This window comes from Bombyx mandarina, chromosome 15 (assembly GCF_030267445.1).
Source record: "Bombyx mandarina strain Sakado chromosome 15, ASM3026744v2".
Classification (NCBI taxonomy): domain Eukaryota; kingdom Metazoa; phylum Arthropoda; class Insecta; order Lepidoptera; family Bombycidae; genus Bombyx; species Bombyx mandarina.
In genome coordinates, this window is record NC_143221.1 from 6930751 (window position 1) to 6949953 (window position 19203).

A 19203-nucleotide genomic window follows, 5' to 3' on the forward strand; every position below is an offset into this window, starting at 1 on the left:
TTCATTTCTTTTATACTTGAAAGTGATTCTTTTGGAAATAACCCGACCTTTCTTTTGATAATAATTATAATTCTTCAATTCTGGTTGTCGTAGTAACAAATAGTTTCGTTGTCACTTTATCTAAAAGCTACATGCATAGATTAATTTATTTGAAATTCTTACGCGTTATCTATCCTTTGTTAATTAGGTGATTATATTGCAGAATAATTACTTTAAAATTGTTAAACTATTAGAAAACACAAAGTACATTGAATCGTAATCGTAATTAATATTAAATTAATTTTTTCTCTATTTTCGAGATTAAACGTAAAAGTTTCTCGTAAAAATTACGTCTGATATTTTTTTTATCAGATGACTATGATCCATGCTGTCGTAGTGTTGGTAGGTGCCTCATACGTCTTTTGTCTACGTCATGTGTATTGAAGGATAGACGGTCTCCAATGGTGTATTGTTTATCAAATCAGTTCATTGAACAATCGCCTCTGCTGATTCGAGATTCATCCATTGATTATCGACTGGATGTTCGGATCGGATAGCTGGTACTGTGGGAAGAATTGCTGAATGCTAGAACAGAATAAGTTACGTCGAATTGCTTTGTGTTTAGAGCCGCTTTCGGGCTTATGTAGTGAAAACGCTGAGATATGCGATCGAAGTTTATACATCGGCTATTGTACTCTTCCATCTGAAAAACGTCTTTTTTACGACAGATGCAGGTAGGATTGTTGTGCCCACTCGCGTGGGCTTGCGCTATATTCTACTACTACTATGTAGGATACGAATTTAGAAGAAAGTTAGATATGAACATAATCGGATCTCCTTTTTCTTGTCCTTATCCTGCTATGTGGGGTTGACGCAGCATGACCACTTTTTCCATTCAGGGCTCTCTCTTGTAGCTATTCATCCCACATGATGGTGGGGTCAGCTTTCCTAATTGTTTCCCTCCATTTCGCTCCGTCTTCGACATCTTCGTCAGTAACACTGCATTACCTCTTGTCCTTCAGCACTACATCTTTCCACTTTCTCTTGGGTATTCCGCTAGGTCTCTGACTGGGAAGGTTGAGCTGTAGTACCATTAACCATATAGGCCTGTCATACGTAATCTCTGAACTCACACCCTTTTCATGCATATCTTCTTTCAAACTGTCCATCCAAGTCTTTTTAGGACGACCCCTACTTAGATACGTTTACGTCTAAAACTATTATCATTGAAAAATTATAAGGAACTAGCAATCGGAGCTCGTGCAGACCATGGTCTTATAAACGACTAGCTGTACCCGTCCGCTTCGCTGGGTTTTTAAAATTAACATTATTATTTCTCACCCCCACAAAGATTCTCATCATTAACGCCCCCGCAACTGGTGTAAGGAGTCCAACGCTCATATAAATATTAGCCTATCCATTAAGTACATGTATTTTCTACATGAATACCAAGTTACAAGTCAATCGGATGCATGGTTCGGTAGTTATAACGGAACATCCGTAAAAAACACTGTAGATTTATATATTAGTATAGAGTATAGATAATAAACAACCCGATAATCTGTTAATATCTAATTGTAGGTATTAAAATAAAACGCATTTCACATTGAAATCATTCGATGACTGTTTATTTACACAATAATGACACAGTGACGGTTAACAACCAAAGGTATCAATCACAGGAGAATAGCCGTAAACAACAATGCAGTTTACATTTGAATTGACGACAGCTAACTAACTATACTAGCACATGATTATCGAAATATGAAGAATTAATCGAATCAAATTTGGACAGTAGGGCTCTGATGGGCTTACTTATAAATATCATTTAAAATATTTTAGTTTAATAAAATTTGGAATATCAACGACACTGTATTGTAGGTATGTTATGTTTCGAAAACTATAACGTACAATATAATAATTTTATATGATAACACACGTACTAATTCTATGCAGTCAAATCTTTTATGAAGGCCGAAAAGTGTTCTGAAAGAGAAACTATAAAAAAGATTCCCTGGCGAGTTCTCAAATGAGAATTTTAGTGCATACTTTATTCATGTATTTAATTTCATAAAGCAATCTTGTTCAGATCAAACATTCAACAGCCAAGAGAGCAGATGGAATTTCAAACCTCCTTAGATACTATTTAAATTAAAATTGAGTTCGTTGTACTTATTTATTTGAGCATGATGTTATACGTTTTATTATTAAGAATTTCATTTAAATAAGAAACAATTTCATGTATTCAAACACAAATTTTATAACCGAACTAGCGACCCGCCCTCGCTTCGCTTCGGAAACATTAAAACACACATGAAACCAAAAAAAATAAAAAAATAAAAAAAGTAGCCTATGTTCATCAGGGACAATGTCGGCTTCTAATGGAAAAATAATTTTTCAAATCGGTCCAGTAGTTTCGGAGCCTATTCGAAACAAACAAACAAACAAATCTTTCCTCTTTATAATATTAGTATAGATAATATCTGAAGTGAACGGAGTATAATATCTTATTTTAAACGCACTGAAATAATTAATTTCGTTCTAATTACTACCGAACTATATCCGATGATAAAAATGATTAAGGCAACTAAAATATTTCCGTAGCATAAATCACGAGAGCGTGAGGTTGTTTAAAATAAAACTGGGACACGAAAGCAAGCCAAAAGACAGACGGAAGCGGTCGGTCTGAATGCACATAGATTTCCTTTATGCTCAAAGCTACGGACATGTGTTATTGTTAGTCTAGACAAAATATTAAATAAGTAAATGCTAAGTTAAGCGTATTCAGAGAACACAGAATGTAAAAAAAAAAACACGAGTGGCACTCGGGGACTGCCGCGGTAAAGCTATTGCATAGCATTTTTTTATTAACTTATGCGATTATAATTAGACAATAGTAATTTAATATTAAAACAATAATAATAAAACAAGACCACGCTATATTTATAAATATTAACAAAAGTAAAACATTAACTGTCACCTTCACACTCATAAGCTAGAGCGCGCGAAAGAGAGATGCGCAGACTTTTCATAATACGCATGAAGTGCGATGTCACGCCGCACGCTTATTCACAAACACTTCACATGCGCAACGTGTGAATGTGTTGGGTTTTATTTTCGTTACGGAATTTCTTGATTCGGTTGCCGCGCTCAAACCCCGCGATAAAAGCTACGCAATAGCTTAAAAAAAGGACTATATCGTCGTTGCATTCGCTCATTTACATTTTTTTTTTAATGATTAGTGTAGAAGTATAATGTTTAAATAAGATAGAACTTTTCACTCTAATACTGTCCGAATATTATGTGAGTATCTACACGAAATTTGTAGTTGTTTCGTCGTAGAAGTTAGCCGTTGAATATTTTAGAAGCGCGTAGAGGAATATCTGGGCCAGAATTATCCACGGCATAGGACGTCTTCGTGTTCTCAGGGACGTTTTTGAAAAAAAATTATTGTTTTCATATTCTATTTTAACGGACTGAAATTAATAAGGCTATTTAAGTTTTCACAAGATTTAATGTGCTGTTATTATCTTCTCCCTTTATATTAACTGAAGTGATCGAACACAAATATTTTCGAACAGCTATAGCTTAAACCGGCTATTAATTATTAACCTATGTACCTCAAAAAAGGAATTAAATAATATCTCTAATCGGATCATCGAGTTCTAGAACTATATGACATATCTATGTAAAATAGTACACGTGACAGTAATCTAACCCCGCACAGTAAGTTACAACTAACAATCTATTTTTCGTGTATATTTTAAGAATAACATCTCTATGATTACATTGTAATTGGCAGTGCTGTATTTTTTGTTATTTTAAATTGTTATTTTATTATATCGGTGAACAGCATGCGCTCTAATGATAATCAAAACGAAGGGTCTGTTTTATTTAAATGCGTATCAATCTATGTTCTCGTTGTATGCAATATAATAAATAATAAATAAATAAATAAATATTTACTAACAATAACGCCACGTTAACTGGTCCCGTGATAAGGTCGTAAAGAACTTGTGTTACAGGTACCAGATAACGGAAATAAATATAAGATTTTTATTATACACATACATATATTTAATATACATCCATAACCCTGGAAAAGACGTTTATATTTATCATACAAATATCTTCCCTTGGCGGGATTCGAACCCGCGACCCTCGTATGTAGTGACCATGTCACTTACCACTACACCAGACGGCCGTTAATGAACTAAAACTCCTTTCATTGACAAACTATCAGTTCGTTACTTCGTGTAGTTTTGATTAAAACGACCATGGACGTACATAGCTTCATTGAAATGGCAACATAAATATTGGCAAAAATTGGGACCGCGTTTGTTCTATTTTATTTGCCAAAAATTTTATTTTTGACACCGAAATGTATCTGAGAGCGGAGACCGTTAACTCGCACATCGGATTTTGTTATGGTAATACATTACCGTATGGTAAATGTTGAATTCGTTCAAAATATGTACACTATGAAGTTTGAACTGTAAGTTCGTAATTCGAATAAAATACAATTATAGTATATAACGTGAGTTTTTATTTAATAGCAACCTTTGTTATTATTTTGCTAACTCTATTAGGAATAACACATAGGTTTGTAATTAACTATAAATAATATCTCATTTGAATTTGGCATCCAATATCACTGACCGTGTGTCATGTAATATACAAAATAGTTAAAGTTGTTGAAATTGTATTAAACTTTTTGTCCGTCGCGGTTTCTTTTGATATGTGAACATACGATTTCGTATTGTTAATGGTATAACACTTATCATAGCTCTATACTATATAACAACATTGAGATATCTACAACGTTTCAATAAATAACAAACTTGTTGTAACTTGAAAGCGTAAAACAACATGCACTGAAGTAATTTGAAATTAGCAACGTAACAGAGAATTAATACTAAAAAATGAGCAACAATTCATAGATTTTTAATTTCTACACCACAATAGCTCTCGAAGTTCATACAAAACGATTTGGGCTACATTTCATCGTAGCTACAATATTCTTATAAACAACGGACCATAACAATTAGAAACGCTCACGTAGATTCATGTCATCTAAACGTATAAGAACACTTTATCTCTTAAAATTATCATAAGGTGAACAACTACGGCGTCGTAAAGTACTAAATAGATTCAACATTAAATTAACATTAAACTATCACTCTCTAAGTAAATGTTTATCGAAGATAGTTTCGCGATGATCAGATGCGTTCGTCCTGCACATCTGTCAAGAGAAAAAGAACATTAAATATTTTGTTGTTTTTTGGACAATTAATATCGTTAAACAAATACCATCGTCTCTAAACTACGACTTCTACATGGCGACAACTGTGTACACTGAGTAAGCGATTATATTTAAAACAGAAAAGCAAATAAACAATAACATAATTTGCCTTTCAATCAGCATTGAAACAAACAAGGAAATAAAACAAAAACAAAATAAATATTACAATCCTTAGAACGGATTTTCTCATCATTATTTACAGTTTCTTGAATAAAACACATCGGAATAAATATTTAAACTTTAAAAATAATTTCTAAAAGCATTTAAGTAAATTTTTATATATTAATGAGTCTTAAAAGTCTGTTTTCTTGAGAATTCGTTTCCGAACCTTCTAATGTTTAGTTTAGTTTCCGATTGTTTCAGAGGGTATCCTAAATTTTATTTCTGATTTCACGTAAACTGTTATTGTGAAGCTACACGTTATAGTCGTGAGATAAATGTTGAACAAAAGTAATTGAGGTTGTTGCGGAAAATTATAATCGGTACTGGCTTCTTTCCAGTGTTCCAGGAACTGAAAGATATGTAACACAAACAAATCATTATTTAGCAAACACATCGAACATTCATGCAAGAAAATCTCGTTATTTTGCGTTTTTAACTGCTCTTCTGCTTTTTTTGCAGTACAATCTGTTAATAACTGTAACACACATTAAGCAATCAAACTCTAGAACGTGTACACGTATTTTTAGTATTTAAATCACCTTTCAGAAGACTTGCACATAAATACAAACATACAATCTTGAATAAATGGTATTTAGAATTTTATGTTTTGTTTTAAAAGGTTAATGAAGCAAATAACGCGTGCCAAACACGATTTAGTTTTCTGGGAGAGCAAAGGGGGCTTGGGGCAAAGTGCAGCGTGTGTGGGTGACATGCGGTTATAGGATGACAGCACACAAGTAACTACGGGGAACTGACGCCATACTACTTACGTCGCATTACACATTGGTCGAAATGTACCATCTTTGGCGAACAGTGAGCGCGAACACGTGACAAGAATAGAAGGAATTTAGAATTCATCCCATTCGTTTAAGAAACCAAAATGCACGAACGATTTAGACCAGCGATTCCCAATCTGTGGTACGCGTACCTCTAGGAGTATGTGGGGTGGGGTTCCTTTGGGGGTACGTGAAAATTATATTGGTAATAACAGAATCACTGTGAAGTCAAAATAGTTAACTTATTAAAATGTATTCTTTCTACCATATGTGGCTTAAAAAAGGTCCTTACAACTAATATCGAATTAACGATGGTTGGCCGATAAAGTACAGTACATTCGTTTGTTTATGACCTACCTAAGTTCATCTCTGTTAAGAGAATCGAGACGCATTTTTAGGAATAGGTATTGAGTTATCAGATGAGGGGTACTCATAAATGAAAAGTTTTATTAAATGGGTAAAGGAACGAAAAAAAGGTTGGGAAGCACTGATTTAGATTTAGGTCACGTTCGTGACTGTTCGTTCGAAAGCATTACATTGTAGACTCGAGGCCAGACGAATGTGTAAGTGCGGTACAGAGACACTAAGCTACGGGGTTCGGTCACTCACATACCTAAACAACGCCGCGGCCAATTCCGAGCTATCGTGTAACTCCAAACATTTCTCGTAATGAACTTTTCCTCCCCATTACACTTTTCGATTAAATTTAAAACACATTTAAAACTTATATAACAATCAAATATATCGATCGTATACAATCGGGTGCGTCATAACGAGATTTGACTGCATGAATTTTGAAAATAAATCACTAATATAACGGCTATAAGAGGCGGAATATCGAAATAATACAGAATATATATTATTATATTAAAAATGATTAAAACTACTTTTACATTACGAGGTTTCAAAAATCTAATAGCGATCGTGCTCTAGTCAGACCGAAGAGTTTTTTTTTATTCATCCAGAAATTTACTGGTAGGACTTCTTGTGAGTCCGCACGGGCAGGTACCACCACTCTACGTATTTCTGCCGTGAAGCAGTAATGCGTTTCGGTTTGAAGGGTGGTGCCGTTGGTAACTATACTGAGACCTTAGAACTCATATTTCAAGTGGGTGGTGGCATTTACGTTGTAGATGTCTATGGGCTCCGGTAACCAATTAACACCACCCGATGAGGTTGTCCACACATACATGAAATAAATAAAAACATAGTGGTGTTTACGTTTCTATGCATGTAGAAAGAACTAAACGCATTGAGCTATGGCAGTTCATTTAACTCATGGATTTATCTTAAAAGTAGTTTTAAACATGTATGAGACTCGCGAGAACCGAAGAAAACACTAGACGAATTACAGTTAACGCTTACGATCTACTAAATTATATACTTGATAATTTTAAAATGGCAACATTAACTTTGAGCTTAATCTACTTAATTTAGCTTGTGCCAATAAATATTAAAGTGACAATTTGAAGTAGTGATTCTTTCAAATATTTTTAAATGCAAGAAAGATCGTTGTATTAATTAGTGCCTTATGTACTCGTCAGTAGAGTATAATATAAGTTACTTCTAATACTAGGAACCTATTTTATAAAATAATATGTCTACATATTTACGAATAAATAAGTTAGATTACTAATAAGAGTATTACTAATTCAGTCTAATAGGTAAGTAATATCAAAATGTCGTGATAAGACGAAGACACGTGCAATCCTTATGTTATCTATGTATATTACAGGTAGCATTGAGTCCGTGTGAGATATAGTAAAATAATTGCTATTTTCGACGTCTAGGTATTTTGTAATTTATATATATAATATTGTAATTTAAAAATAATTTGAAATGAAAATTTAAAAATCGAATATTATTTGTGGCTCTTTCAAAGTTTATTTTTTTTATATGGTAAATGGGTATTCTGGTTACGGTCTACCTGTTTCCCTCAGGTGATTGACACAACAACGCTAATGCTGTGACCCATATTGAAGTATAAGGTCGGAATCTAAATTTAATTGTAATAACATGTAGTAACATGTAATAATAATTTTAATAACCTTCGGACTAATTATTACCAACAGTATAATAAAACAAATCATTTATACATTGGATATTATTTGCCACTAACTAAAATTAGTGCTTGGAAAAATAGTGTCATCGAATAACTGCCCACAGTGAGAAAAACGATACAAATAAATGAAGCCTTTTTGTTTTGGCGACCCACTTAAGCAGTATGACAAAGAACTTTCCAAGATGTTTTACTTATGATAAAACATTCGATGTGTTTTAGCTATTTTCTTAGGAGGTAGATAAGGTTCGATCTCATTAATAGGTGTGTTAGTTCGTATATTATAAATCTGTATTATTTAGATTTTAATTTCGTATCTTACAATGGTTGTAATGACCTAAATTCATATTCGATAAAACTTATTTTTGTTCGGTGATTAAAACCAAATTTTGCACTGAAATACAGGAGCATTATCACTCATTAATCGTGTAATAAAGAGAGTAAGATAATTAATTGATCCACTTGATTCTCTCGGTGCAGCATGGCACAGTTTCTAATTAGAAATAAAGCTGATCTTATGAGCTCTAAGGGGCTATGGTAATGTCGCTTAATCTTTATTATTATTAGGAGGAATCCCTAATTATTCCGAATGCGCTACAATCCTTTGCATGCCACTTGATATTTTGTATATGACAGAGACTAACAAGAGTTTCTCACGTTTCTGTAACTTTAAGACCACCCATTACGCATGACTTTTCGCATACCTTCAGAAATTTCATAGCAAGCCGACATTAACTTGGCTCTGTGGTTGACATATGGTCGGGATTCGTTCAGATTAAATTTTGATGAAATTGTATTCCAAGTTTAGGAATGTTTCATATTAAGTCCAAGTGTAAATTGTTAAACTAAAAGAAAAATCGATCGATAAAAGGGATCTTGAAGCGGGAAAGCGAAGAAATATGCAATATTTATGAAAGGCTTATTATTCATTGTATTAACCGAAATCGCATTTCGTCTTTTCGCATTAAAAGTGTACAATTTCCACCAATATTCGAAATTGAGTTAATATGCGGGATCATTTGGTATCGTCAGTATTTTTCTCATAATTCCGGTCAAAAGAGCGTAGTTTAGTTTTTTTTTTAATTTATTAACTAAATTAATACATAATTTTATCTTACTTTAAAAGACAAATAATGTAACTAATAAAAAATATTTGTTGAAAAGATGATTAATATTAAAAATGTCACACGTTAAACCTTTAAAAAACTCTCCTGTAAAATTAGTAAGTTTTAAGATTATACAGTTTTAATGCGAGAAGACGATTTGACATTTAAATACTTTTATTTCTGGTGTTAACTGATCTCAATAGTAAATTGGAAAAATTTCCCGTTACATTTGATGTTCCCTTACTCTAAATGGTAACTGATTTGTATGAAATCGAATTTCTATTGGAGCCCCACAGTTAATTCAAACGTGTTGAACGTGGGACTTCCGGCTTACCGGTCCGTAAGTTTTACAGTCAACCGAGGTGAAAACAAAGTAATTATGCAGACCCACTTGGCGCAATTTTACTAAAAAAAATATCTTCTAATTGTAATAATTACAGGAATTCTTTTTTATTTTCAATAAAAATTTTACGTAGCGACTTCAGATAACTTTTACGAACTGCTCGAGTGAGGGAACAGATCTGTTAAGTAATTTTGTTAGATTCAGTTCGGGGGGTTTCGTGATACCTTTAGATAATGCGCATAGAAAACTGGGACTTTAGAATTCCGGTTTTAATAAAACTCATAAGAATCCCTACTGTAGTGGATGCGATATATTAATAGTCAGAATCATAAATTATAAACATCTGATTTCGTATTGAGGATTGCCTTAAATGATGCATCTAAGTTTATGTATTTATCTTTTCCAGTATAATATATTTATTTATCATATAGGTCATTAGTTTTTTTGGGAAATTTTAGTTTTAAACATAAGTCAATACCAAATTATAGACAAGTCTTGAATGGAAGGTTTTTAGAATTATGCTAATTAATACTCGATTTAGTTAGTATTTAGTTATAAGATTTATAATATCAATACTGATAACTACACTTTTATAAAGGATGTGTATGTATATACTCCAACAACGATAAGGATTAGGTACAAATGAAGACACATGCTACATTTATTTAGTAGACACAGTTTTAGTGCTTGGAGAATTTGAGGTCGATTGAAGATTTTAACGGAGAGGGATCATTGAATGGGAACGTGCCGATGCTTGATTATAAGGGAACAATAAATTTGTAATTCATTGAAAACATTAACAAAGAGGTTGAAACGAAGACACAAAGTATTTGAAGTAGGCTTAGAGGTAGCTCTCGGAGAAGTCGAGGTCGGAGACTGAGGCTCGCGAGGAGCGGGTGTAGTTGGTAGAGGTGCCGTAGTCTGAGGTGGCGGTTGCTAAGTCGGCCATTACCGCCCCGCCGCCACCCGTACCTTGCGTCACGCCGTCCGCCGCCGCCGCCTCCCGCTCCGCTAGCTTCTGTTTCAGCACCCGAATACGTTCCTCCTTCTGTAAAAATCACTCGCTGTCATATTTAGTTAGCTAATGTTTTGTAAGTTCTAAATTGGCAGACGAGCTCATTGGCCTAATGAGGGTAACACGAACGCGTAGAAACTATAAAGAAACAGGTAAAAACCATGTTTAGCCCAGTGTGCAGCGGTGGACGTAGCGTGTCGTCTATTTAACATCTTTCGGAAAATAGTGTGTGAGTGAGTGAGTGAGTGCGTGCGTGCGTGCGTGCGTGAGTGAGTGAGTGAGTGAGTGAGTGAGTGAGTGAGTGAGTGAGTGAGTGCGTGCGTGCGTGCGTGCGTGCGTGCGTGCGTGCGTGCGTGCGTGAGTGAGTGAGTGAGTGAGTGAGTGAGTGAGTGAGTGAGTGAGTGAGTGAGTGAGTGAGTGAGTGAGTGAGTGAGTGAGTGAGTAAGTAAGTGAGTGAGTGACTGAGTGAGTGCGTGCGTGAGTGAGTGAGTGCGTGAGTGAGTGAGTGCGTGAGTGAGTGAGTGAGTGAGTGAGTGAGTGAGTGAGAGTAAGTCAGAGTGAGTGAGTGAGTGAGAGAGAGAAAGAATACTTTATTGCACACCAAAACAGAATTAACATTACAAAACAGTTAACAAAACCATCTATTGTACGTTTGTACAATATGTGGTCATATCGCTAAAAGTTCTAGACAACCGTTTAATTAATAGATATTCGGGAATACAAAGACAGCAGGTATGTTGCGGTGTGCTATAAAATAATACATTATTAAAGAGTTTTGAATAGTGAATGATGATGATTCATCCGACCGATTTCGGCCATGGCGACCACTTTGACTCCTATCCGTCGATTTGGCGCTCGTGTGCTCGAAGATGGCTTATATAGCCTATCTTTGCGGCAAAACTCCTTGCGCATTGAGGGCACATAAGCACGCCGTTCTCATAATTATAGGTTATGGCAGCAGGTAGGCGGGCCTTCAACTGGTCGCGTTTGTAATCAAGGTCAGCTTTACGCTGATCCTCGAACTCGCGTACTTTGCTGTTCACCATCCTGCGCCATTCTGGCCGCTGTGCTGCCAAGCGCTCCCATTGAGAGGGCTCTATATCACAGCTCTTCATGTGTCGTTTCACGACATCCTTGTACCGCAGGAGTTGTCCGCCATGCTTTCGCTTGCCATCCTGCAATTCAGAGAAGAAGATGCGCTTCGCCACTCTTTCCTCCGTCATGCGTGATACATGACCGCACCATCGAAGCTGCCGACGCATTAAATAGGTCTCAATGCCACCAACATTGGCACGTCGCAAGACTTCGGTATTTGGAATAGTGAATAACGTGAATAGTGAGTAGTCACTCTTTCAGTAAGTTGTCCATTACCTTTATAGTTATTTCTTGACAATAACAATTCAACGTGTTAAATAGTCATCGGTCCGGGGGCCGAACCTCCTACGAGGTCCCCGCGCCTAGGGTGCGCGCGGGGTATGTGGGACTCAACGATCTGCAGGTGTTGAGAGCAGACCGCAGGCCCAAGGAATTTTAGGGCCCACCCACTAAACGACTCCCCTGCACTCTTACACCCGACGTCCGATCTCCGTCCGGGGTCAAAACCCGGTCAGAGTAGGGGGGTACCCGCGGTCAACCATACAACCAGACAATCGGTGCTAAGCTAACATAGACATCGCAACTTGAATGCCGCAACTCACCTTGAGTTATGTAGTCGAACTCTCAATGGGTTTTCATTAGTAGAGATCACCCTTTAAATTGAAACGCATAATTGCATCGCGACTGAAATAGGTTTCAACCCACAAAACTATTCTACTAACGACTAACGATTCGACTGACGATAGTCAGACAGGCAATAAACAATATTTAGGTACTTAAATAAAGAAAAACATTGCGAAATAGCTCGGCACATATTCGACTTCAAATAACATAAGATGTGTATTTTTAGAATAAATATTATAGTACTCGATATGGATCATCGATAGTGATATGAATGAAAATATTTTCTTTGATTACTCGTGACTAGAATATTGCGGGAGTTGAAAGAAGCAATACAATGTTATCTCATAAAAAAATATCTTGATCAACATTTATGTTTGGTCGGTTTAATGAAAAGTAGACCTAGAAAAATATTTTAATTTCTCATCAATGTTTCGTTTTTATTAATAACGATCGATCGTAGTCAATCACTAACTATAATTTAACCAACAATTTAAAGAAGCTTAAAATCACTCAATGTAAACCTATCAATTTACGATTCGATACATTTACAAAGTAATTTACATTTAATGACGATAGAGGCCTATGAAGGATAATCGGATTCATTCGGTTGAATCAATCAAACGTATCGATAATTGAACTGATAAAGCCACAATCTTGCTGTTATTTGACGTATTTGTATTGAGCTGTTTTGTGCGTGTCTACTTTTTAGAGTTATTTCGGGAGTCAGCTTAGGGTTCTGCATAGAAACGGTAAACATGAATCCTATTTAAGTCTTACTATCCGTATGTTACAGCTATATTCAATTAGTAACTAAGAAAATTAAGGATTGTACTGCAAAGTTTGAAAGGATTCTTTAGCGGCAGGAGTCTGTGAGCTGGCTTTGCCTATTTCCTGACACACAACAGTAATCTTAACTTAGCATCAGGTGGTCTATACTACCAATATTAATAAAAACACATCTAACTATATACAACAGGAAACAAACACTATTCAAATGCAAACACACTGTGTCTGTCTGATTCTGTGTTTTCTTAAAATAAATCTCAAAGAAATTATTTTTGTATCTCTATAGATGAATTTATCATACATTAATGATCTTTTAAAAATGTTAGTTTGCTTAAAAGTAATATTAGTAAACTAGTTATAGAGCCACGACGGATAATATGTTTTATTTTAATCGAAATTTATCATTAATTCTAATCCTTACTACAAAACGTCGCTATTTGTTGTCCGAATCGAATATTCCTGAGGTTTATTAAATTAAAAAAATAATGAATATTACATCAACTTTTTGTAGATAAGATAGAAGTACATTATCAATTCGGAATTACATACTACGCATCTTTTATGATTGCTGATACCATATTTTTGGTTCTACCTAAGTCCAGGCTTCGCCTGAGAGGATTACCTAACATCAGTTCTAGCAAGAGCAGAGCTTCGCTGAATCTACCACCGGATCGGAACTTCGACTCACTGAGAAGATCTAGCGAGAAACTCTGGTGGGTTGATACCATCTAATGACGAGATTAAATTACATGTGATTCGAAGTGGTTATCGCCTATGGATTTGAAATGAATGAAATGCATGACAGAACTCCTGTAAAGTTTATTGTTTCAACGTTATCCTTTAGAAATGAAATATTATTGTAGTAATGTAAGATTCTGTGATTGAATAAATGAATAATTTTCATTTGACGCGTTTATTGCTCTGTAAGGTTAACATCAGCTGCCCACAGCAATGATGCTGGATGACGACCACGACCGCTCTGACAAGAGTGATACGTAATACGAATACGAAGGTTACGTGGACCCACGCAGAAATTGCATGCATTATGAAAAAAAATACTTTTTTCTTTCATCTTCTTGCTTTAAAGTTTAAAACCAACTTTCTAAACTCAATTGTGCTTGCCGTCAATGAGTAGTCGTAAATTTTAAAGCAAACCTGTTTGTGGCTGATTTCAGCACGTGATGTGGTGAAGCTGATGTTGTATTCTCAGGTTGAGCTCGTGAGCTTACCTACGGGTCCGCGCGAAGTCGAAATAGCCCCTTAGACTACCAACGATTAGGTAGGAAAAGAAGCTAATGCTGTTTTTCAGCCTATGTGATCGCATGAGACACTGACTTAGAGTACAAAGATAAGACTCGTAACGCCCGTATTATTAGTTCGCTCATAAGCGTACGTACCTGTGTAATTAATTTTTGTAATTCTTCATTTTCTTTGACTAGTTCCCGGTAGCGTTCCTCGTCGGCCGGCGCGGAGCCGGAACCAGACCCTCGACCGCTCTCCACGCGCTCGGTTGGATGACGAATCACTTCTATTACCTGTTTAGAGCGTTATTCATTTATACATATTAACATTAGAGTATTTTTTTAATTGTTAAGGCATTATATTTATATATATATTAAGATATTTTTATATATATTTTCTTATTGGCGTAGATGGATAGACGAGTATTTGGACTAATCGGTGGTAAGTGGTTACCCAAACTCATAGATACGGTAGCGTAAATGATACCATCCAACGAAGATCGAAAAGAAGGACGATATTTTTAATTCGATGGAATTTTCGATGTCTTTACTTGAACCGGACCTTTAATTGTTTTGCGCAAAATTATAGGAACCCCTATAGCGTATTTGCTACATGCCCTATATCCAGTACTTGAAACATGAAGAAAATACATAAAGATTTTCTCACCGCATATTTCGGTAGATTAGCCATACGTTATCTTTAATCATTAAAAAATGTGCCTAATTTATCGATTGATAAGCTCTTTCTGGATTGAAGATATTAATTATGAAATCCAACGAGATATCTGATGATGATCAGGCAAAAATCTGCTAGGCTAATTTGCATCCAAATTACTGGAAGAATCTCTCCAAGTTACTAATGTATTCAAATTGAAATATAGTAGAGCGGAAAAAGATAATTGATATTCGTTCACTTTCATTGTTGCGAAAGGCAAACAAACCCTTTATCGTAAACACTACTAATAAAACGATTTAATCGAATATAAATATGCTGGTAATAAAGACGATATTCTATTCCGTTAAGCTTCTAAGGATTACAACATAGTAATTTTCTAAGTAATTGCTGTAATCGGTTTAGTGAAAGAAAACTAAGTGATTGATTTATCTTCGACTAGCGACCCGCCCTCGCTTCGCTTCGGAAACATTAAAACACACATGAAACCAAATAAATAAAATAAAAATAAAATAAAAAAAAGTAGCCTATGTTCATCAGGGACAATGTCGGCTTCTAATGGAAAAATAATTTTTCAAATCGGTCCAGTAGTTTCGGAGCCTATTCGAAACAAACAAACAAACAAATCTTTCCTCTTTATAATATTAGTATAGACGATACTCAGTAGCTAAAGTTGATTGTATTGATAGTAATATGTTTTTTTAACTATTCATTACTCGTAAATGTCAGGTATGTACATGAATCTAATTTTATTACAATATGTGATTACGATAAAGGTGTTGTTTTACGTTAATTGTGAATGTGATAAAGGTCATAGTTTTCTTTACAAATATTATTGTATTGAAATGTATTTCGTATTTAATTAATATTATACTATATGATTAGATACCGCTTTGAGACGTCAAAGATTAATTATCAACAGGTCACATGGTTGGCCATGTGGCTAAATATTTTAGTTTGTTGTTAACCCGAGAAAGTGATACAAGGGGCGCGGAATGTATATTTTTTATCTATATATAGATTTTAAATCTCTAACAGAAGTATGTCGTTATGCATTGAAGATATCATAAATCGGCGATTAAGTTTTCGCGTATTTGATATCCAATATAATGATATAATTTTGTGCCATTTTGTTTGATAACTGGTTGCTATTTTGAATTATAGGTAGAGAGACAATGCCAATTTTTGTAGACTTTTGGGACTTCTTTTAAAGAAAGCGACAAACTTCAAGTTTTGAGAGTCATCTCTTGATGCTAACATAAAGCTATAATACTCCAATATTGTGGTATTAATATTATGTTACTATTACTAATGCTGCGTCAAAGAGACAAGTATCACAAAAAATCTTCGTGACTTATGTTGTTGACCTTTTCTTCTTTCTAATAGAACTTCTAAATGTATCAAATTTCTTCGTTACTCTTTTTGGCGGACAAAAAATAATAAACAAATTACGTAAAACAGTATGTTAAATATTTACTTCATGTTTTTTTTAATTAGTATTTAACGTCTCAAAACCTTTCTTTTTTATGATTAAGGGATTACTGGTAGTCCGGAAGCCTTTCCAGTTTTATCAGGTCAGGTGGGCGAGCAAGGGCTCGCAATGGGTAAGCAAGGAGGGGTGGGATTTGCTAACAGTTGTTGGAGAATCATTCGCAAAGCAACTACTCTTGAGCCTGACAACTCAAGAGTAGCTGCTTCGCGAATGATTCTACTATCGGATCGGAATCGTGACCCGCTGAGAAGATGCGGTGAGAAACTCAGCGGGCTGATGTTTGGCGTAGGTTGAGCGTCGAACTCTTTGCCGAGTTCGACGAGTATGGTTACCGACAAAACCAGTCATTTTCTAAACTACAACCAAATTATCTATCACAGTAGAACGCATACATACAAATTAAAAATTTAAATCTTCTAGACCAATATACTACGAGTACTTTAAATCATCTGTATTTATGATCCTATGAGTTGGAGATAGTACAATAACATAGTATCCAGTACAATAACATTTACAGTAAATACTGTTTTTGTTCCTTGAGGTTTTAAGTCTATGGGATAAACCATGCGCGAATGCATACATTATGAAAATACAGAGAGAAACATTTAAACAAAACATTGATTAATACAATTAGTGGCTTTTAAAAGCAGTGACTGTTAGCTAATTAGGTTTCAAGAGTCGAAACTGTAAAAAGTAAATTACCGCAAAACTCACCTTAGGTACGAATATTAGAGCCATGCTTAGGAAGCAACAGAAGACAATCGCTAGGGAAACGAAGGCGAACGCTGCGTCTTGTTGACTCGCAATGACCAACGTGACCGGCGCAGTGATAAGGCACAACACGACCACGTTGTATATGCTCATGCCGACGTAGCGAGAGTCATTAATCTGTCGAACCTTCACCGAGCGTGTCTCGTAGGCCAGGAACAGTCCGAAAACTAGCACCAGGCCTTTGTACCCGTACATTACGCCTACAAAAAAGTATATTTTTTTTTATTGCCTAGATGGGCGGACGAGCCTACAGCCCACCCGGTGCCAAGTGGTTACTGGAGCCCATAGACACCCACAACGTAAATGCGCCACCCACCCTGAGATATAAGTTCCAAGATCTCAGTATAGTTACAACGGCTGCACCACCCTTCAAACCAAAACGCCGAATTACTGCTTCACGGCAGAAACAGGCAGGGCGGTGGTACCCACCCACGCAGACTCACAAGATGTCCTACCACCAGTAAAAAATGTGTAATGTGAGTCCGCTCGGGTAGGTACCAATCACAATCCTGCTATTTCTTGCCGCGAAGTAGTCATGTATTCTGCTGGTTTGAAGCACTGGGACAGTCATTCTATTAAAAATCGCGACTGTTAAGTACTTCAGGGTAATCAGTTTTCCAGTAGTAATTACTACTATATTCACGTTGTGTTACTTTAAGCTCTGCAGGTTACCGTAGCTCATAGGTATATATCAAAATGCCGCTATTATCTTCAGACAGGAAGACTATTGTATATTCTGTCGCAATAGTCTCAATATTATTTTAAAAAGATTGTCTTCAAATCAAGACGCGTCTCTGCTACGCACCAGGAATGGGTAGATGAAATAGTGGTATCTATCCAAAGTGTTTAGAATCAAACTACTACAAATAGGTTGGGGGAAGTATTCGCATCTGAAGGTCAGGTTGACACACCCGTAAATTTTGATGGCTATTGGCTTTAGGAAATAAAATCGTCGGGCCTGAGATTATTAAATGTGCAATATTGAGTACCTATAGGTATTGTTGGATAAATGAAACATAATTATATGGACTTATTAAAATGAAGGATTATGATCCGTTTGCATCAAAGGCGGCAACCAAGAAAAATAATACATTACAGCTTGTATATGAATCCAATATTACTATCGCTTTCTGAATTTAAAAACAACGCAAATAGCTTTGACTTTATTCTTGACTAAATGACTTTTGGGGCTTATATTTTTTTTAAGTCGGTAGGTAATTCAAACAGCACTTACTCATTTAAAAAGAAAGTTAAAAAAAACGTGGACGCTCTTAACAAGTTTTACTCATCAATGCCTTTGAATTGGATTTAAAAGCATTGTGAAAACACTTGGAAACGAAGGTAAAATACTGCTGTTTACGACGTTTAAAAGTTTAAATTTAATTTGAAAAGTTAGTTGCTGTCGCAAATTAGTTACAGTAACGAGAAAACGGAAATTTTCAAAACTTAATTTACTGTTTTCTGTACTCTAGAACCCCTCATATTAGATCATCATTCATAATTATTACTGATGGTAATTGGGGACCACGAGATTTTGAGAGTTTTAATTTTTAATTAAAACTTGGTTCAGCTAAATTGCTTCAGGAACTCCCCGAAAACTGGGTCTCGTGGCAACACGTTGTTTTGTTGGCCGACTTCTCATGTGCAACATGGAGTTTGATGGATGTTTTTTTACAAGGCAAGTTGTGAATAAATTGAAAAAATTATTCATATCCACGAACGGAATAATAACAAGGAAATTCAACATAAATGCAATTTTTTTTTTTTATATTGACGGCA

The 19203-nt window shown here is 35.4% G+C and overlaps 1 protein-coding gene across 2 annotated transcripts in view; it reads right to left on the reverse strand.

The window, feature by feature from the left end:
• Positions 1-3216: 3216 nt before the first annotated feature.
• The window catches only part of GABA-B-R1 (gamma-aminobutyric acid type B receptor subunit 1), a 195993-nt gene continuing 180006 nt past the window's right edge, over positions 3217-19203 (reverse strand). The window contains exons 13-16 of one of the 2 annotated variants that reach the window (XM_028180018.2): positions 17368-17624; positions 14645-14782; positions 10700-10775; positions 3217-5221 (exon numbers count right to left, since the gene is read on the reverse strand). In XM_028180018.2, coding sequence (XP_028035819.2) covers positions 5199-5221; positions 10700-10775; positions 14645-14782; positions 17368-17624 — 494 coding nt within the window. In that variant the 3' untranslated portion in view covers positions 3217-5198. Of the gene's footprint in view, positions 10776-14644; positions 14783-17367; positions 17625-19203 lie in introns of both variants that reach the window. The other variant, XM_089732701.1, reaches the window with a different exon arrangement.